The sequence below is a fragment of the Aegilops tauschii genome, chromosome 1 (assembly GCF_002575655.3).
Source record: "Aegilops tauschii subsp. strangulata cultivar AL8/78 chromosome 1, Aet v6.0, whole genome shotgun sequence".
NCBI classification, from domain to species: Eukaryota; Viridiplantae; Streptophyta; class Magnoliopsida; order Poales; family Poaceae; genus Aegilops; species Aegilops tauschii.
In genome coordinates, this window is record NC_053035.3 from 368,814,789 (window position 1) to 368,818,474 (window position 3,686).

Below are 3,686 nucleotides of genomic sequence, written 5' to 3' on the forward strand. Positions count from 1 at the left end.
CTCACAAGATCTCGGATGAACAGTAAAATGAAAAAATCCAGATTTTTTTGTGACAAATATTTAAAATGCTTGCAAAGTTTTATCATGGAATGACAATTGTGGAAGTCGTGGCAAAAAAGAATCAGCACTCCAAAATACTTTTGAAAATAACATTTTTGGAGCATCAAGTTTTTTTCATGTCTTGCACGAATATTATTCCATGATGAAATGTTGCAAACAATCAAAAATTTATCAATATTTACTGAAAAAAAAATTAAAATATTTTTTTTTGAATTTTACTGTTCACCCGAGATCACATGAACTCGAGCTCAGATAAACCGTGTCCTCTTACACCTCATTATGTTGTTGGTTGCAATAATAGGAGGATATAGTCTATCTAGCTTGTTGGAGATGTTTCATTTTGCACTAAGTGTTGCTTGGGTGTCCCTTAGGTGTTGTTTGTTTATTTTGCTGAACCTCTTGTTATCGGAGGTCGCACCAGGACTGTGTTATAAGTTTCATTATGAATATGAAATGAAATTGGAAGCTCTGCTCCGTAATTCGAAAAAATAACCATACGGATTTGGGCAGCAAGTCCATGCGCTGAATTTTGTGGTAAAAGAAGAAAAAAAATCCAGCCAGCCACCCAGGCCAGATAAAAGATCTTTTTGGCGGATGAAAGTCGCTTTCCACGCTTACGAAATCCGCCTTCCGAACCAAGAAACAACCATTCACTCCACTCGATCAGCCTCGCTCGTGCGGTTCCACACTACTCGCATCTCCACCCCGACCCCGGCGGTGGCACCGTTCCCCTGCCACGGACATGTGGGCCCTCAACATGAAGGCCGGCGGGCCGTGCCTCACGCCGATTCGCCCCGCCCCCGCCGCCCGGGCCGGGAAGCCCTTCGCCGCCGCCGCCGGCAAGGCGGGCCCGTGGTCCGCGTGGCGGAGGCGCGGCCCGGCGGTGAGGCCGCTCGTGGCGGTGCGCGCGTCGGGGAGGATAGGCGAGGGCGGGGCCGCCGCCGGCGGCGGCGACGAGGAAGCCGAGAGCAAGGCATCCTCTTTCGGTGAGGCCCTCTCCGCTGAGCATCTGTTGTTTTCCGATGCGAGCTGGTGCAAAAGTAGAGCCGGAATTGTGTGGCCTTTGTTGTGCGATTGGATGTGGAAAAGCTAGAACCATTTTCGTTACGGTTTGATGCTGTCGAGGGGTTGAAGGCGACTGTACAATCGGTGCCATTTTTGCAGACTACTGTTGATTCCGGGGAGGTAGCAGACAAGTGAAAGGTGGGGATTCGGGTCTAGTTAGTAAAATTTGAAGAGTAGCTCTCCCGGACCCGTGTGCAGTCGAACTGTTCCTGATGCTATTGGCTTCAGATGGAAATTCGGAGAATCGATGTTGATTCTGGTGTAACTGGTGCATGAACCTTGGAAGCATTGTGCATCCTAGGCGTGGTTTCGTGTTTACTGTTGTTGAATTGATCTACGCGTTGAATTGTGGTGTTTGGATGAGCCTTCCCAAATATACTGTCCATATTCTTTGATAGCTTGGCTACTTCAAGTAAGCACTAAGAAAAACACCATCAGGTACTGAGCTTTTGAAGTGTAAACAGTGTACGAGGAAACCTCGGGTTCTCTGGTATTGGCTATGTTAATTAGAGTTCATCCATGGTGTGGTATTTTTATGTGTTGTTGCAAAAAGCGTGTGCCAGAATGGTGGCTTGGCCTCATTTGCGTGGCTTCTTCATGCAGGAAGTGGCGACGCATCCGTTCCAACAGGAGATGGCTCCGATGGATTGAACGAACCACCTGTTGAATCAAAATCTACTGAGCCAATTAATATTTCGAACAGCAATTACTGGAGAGATGTCAGAGCGAACCTTGTGCGTCGGGAACAGGTGAGGGTGGCATGTTTGTAGTAACAATCTGTAGAGCTTTTAGCTTTTCTTTAGGTCTTAATCAACTACAATTTGACATCCACTTACGTAATCTAGACATTCATGATCACCCCCTGACATTATTCATTATCTGCCAAGAAAATAAAGAACAGTGAGTTGATCTTAGCTAGTTTGACTGGTTGTATAATGTATAATGAATCTAATTTTTGTCAATACTAATACCAACATCTGTTATGGCTGCTGCTAATGCTATAGTGCTATGCTAGTATATTCCAAAGAAGATATAAACGCACAATGTCTTCAATTAGGCGTTGCAGTAGAACATCACTTATTCTAGAAATCTATGCTTTCCGTTATTACTTGATATATTGTTGCTCAAATGTAAGGTTCCAAAAAAATATTTGTGCGAAAAGTTTTGGAGGCATCACGCAAATGGATCCTCTCTGGTACCTTATGTAGTTATATATTGTATATCAAGATTTCATCAGATAAGCTGCTGTTTCTCAAACCTTGTTGCATTTACTGTAAATACCCTTCAAGAGAGTTTCACACTGTTATTAGCATAGAACTAAAGTTCTTGAAAAGAAAAGAGAAGCAAAGCAAGTAGCATCTTCTAACAAACTTGGGTTATATCATATCCGTCTGTTTTTTTTTCGCTTTACTATTTAAATCCTTGGATCAGGAGCTATTGGTAGATCCAAGTGTTCCTGCAGAGTCAAAGGCGTCCTCTGGAGAAGCAGTACACCAGCTTCCTCAGAAGTGGGCTCACCCTATTACAATGCCGGAGGCAGGGTGTGTCTTGGTAGCTACTGAGGTGCTCGATGACGACAGCGTCTTTGAAAGAACTGTTATTCTCCTGCTCAGACTTGGGTCGAGAGGTACCTTTGATGGCCCATTTGGGGTCATCCTAAACCGTCCACTTTACACGAAGATCAAGAATGTGAATCCATCATCATTCCAAGACCAAACAACCCCTTTCGGCGACTGCGCCCTCTTCTTCGGAGGCCCCGTCGACATGAGCATGTTCTTGGTACGTACTAAAGACAGCTCACGTCTGAAGGGGTTTGAGGAGGTGATACCAGGCATCTGCTTCGGCTTTCGAACCGAACTGGAGAAGGCTGGTGTTCTGATGAAGAGTGGTGCGATCAATACCGAGGACCTGAGATTCTTCGTGGGGCATGCAGCCTGGGATTACGAGCAGCTCCTGAGCGAGATCAGGGCAGGATACTGGGCTGTTGCTTCCTGCAGCACAGAGCTGATCAGCGACGCGGTGTCAACAGATCCTTCCTGCCTCTGGACTGAGATACTGCAGCTGATGGGAGGGCATTACTCGGAGCTCAGCCAGAAACCGAAGCAAGACAGCTCGTAGGTGTTGCTCCGCACGCAATTGCGACACAGCTATTGTTGTTGCCAATCTGTACATAATTGGAACCAGTGTACACGTCTCAAGTGGAACACGTTTACGGCGTAAATGGTATGGTTCGTTCGTGCTGTAATAAGTTTTGTACAGTCGGCCCATAGGCGAAGTATCCAGTTAAAACTGGTTTTCAGTGAAAATCTGGAAACTTCCTTCATGGTCCATATGCTCCATTCACAGCTAAGAATCTGCAGATATTACTGCTGCATAGGCGGCTCGAAAGCCAATTCTGCATAATGTTGAAGCTGGAGTAGTATAGTTTCTGAATTCTGGTTATCAGAAGAGCTTGGCCCAAGCAGCCAAGCTCAGGCATGCTTGCATTTGTCAGATCCTTTTTTGACTTAAGATTAGTATACTCAATCATGCTCTGCATTTCCTTTCTGCTGTCTGCTGTC

General features: G+C 45.7%; 1 protein-coding gene across 1 annotated transcript; it reads left to right on the top strand.

The window, feature by feature from the left end:
* Window positions 1–672: 672 nt before the first annotated feature.
* Window positions 673–3,448, top strand: LOC109735042 (uncharacterized). The gene is made up of 3 exons (XM_020294238.4): window positions 673–1,046; window positions 1,729–1,874; window positions 2,557–3,448. The coding sequence occupies exons 1-3, from the start codon at window positions 803–805 to the stop codon at window positions 3,241–3,243; spliced, it is 1,077 nt and encodes a 358-aa protein (XP_020149827.1). The 5' UTR covers window positions 673–802; the 3' UTR covers window positions 3,244–3,448.
* Window positions 3,449–3,686: the final 238 nt, after the last annotated feature.

Bases quoted from the DNA above. Each gene is read 5' to 3' on its own strand.
- LOC109735042 (XM_020294238.4), top strand. From the start codon at position 803: ATGTGGGCCCTCAACATGAAGGCCGGCGGGCCGTGCCTCACGCCGATT. The intron at 1,047-1,728 runs GTGAGGCCCTCT...TTCTTCATGCAG, and splicing joins GAGCAAGGCATCCTCTTTCG to GAAGTGGCGACGCATCCGTT. The intron at 1,875-2,556 runs GTGAGGGTGGCA...TCCTTGGATCAG, and splicing joins ACCTTGTGCGTCGGGAACAG to GAGCTATTGGTAGATCCAAG.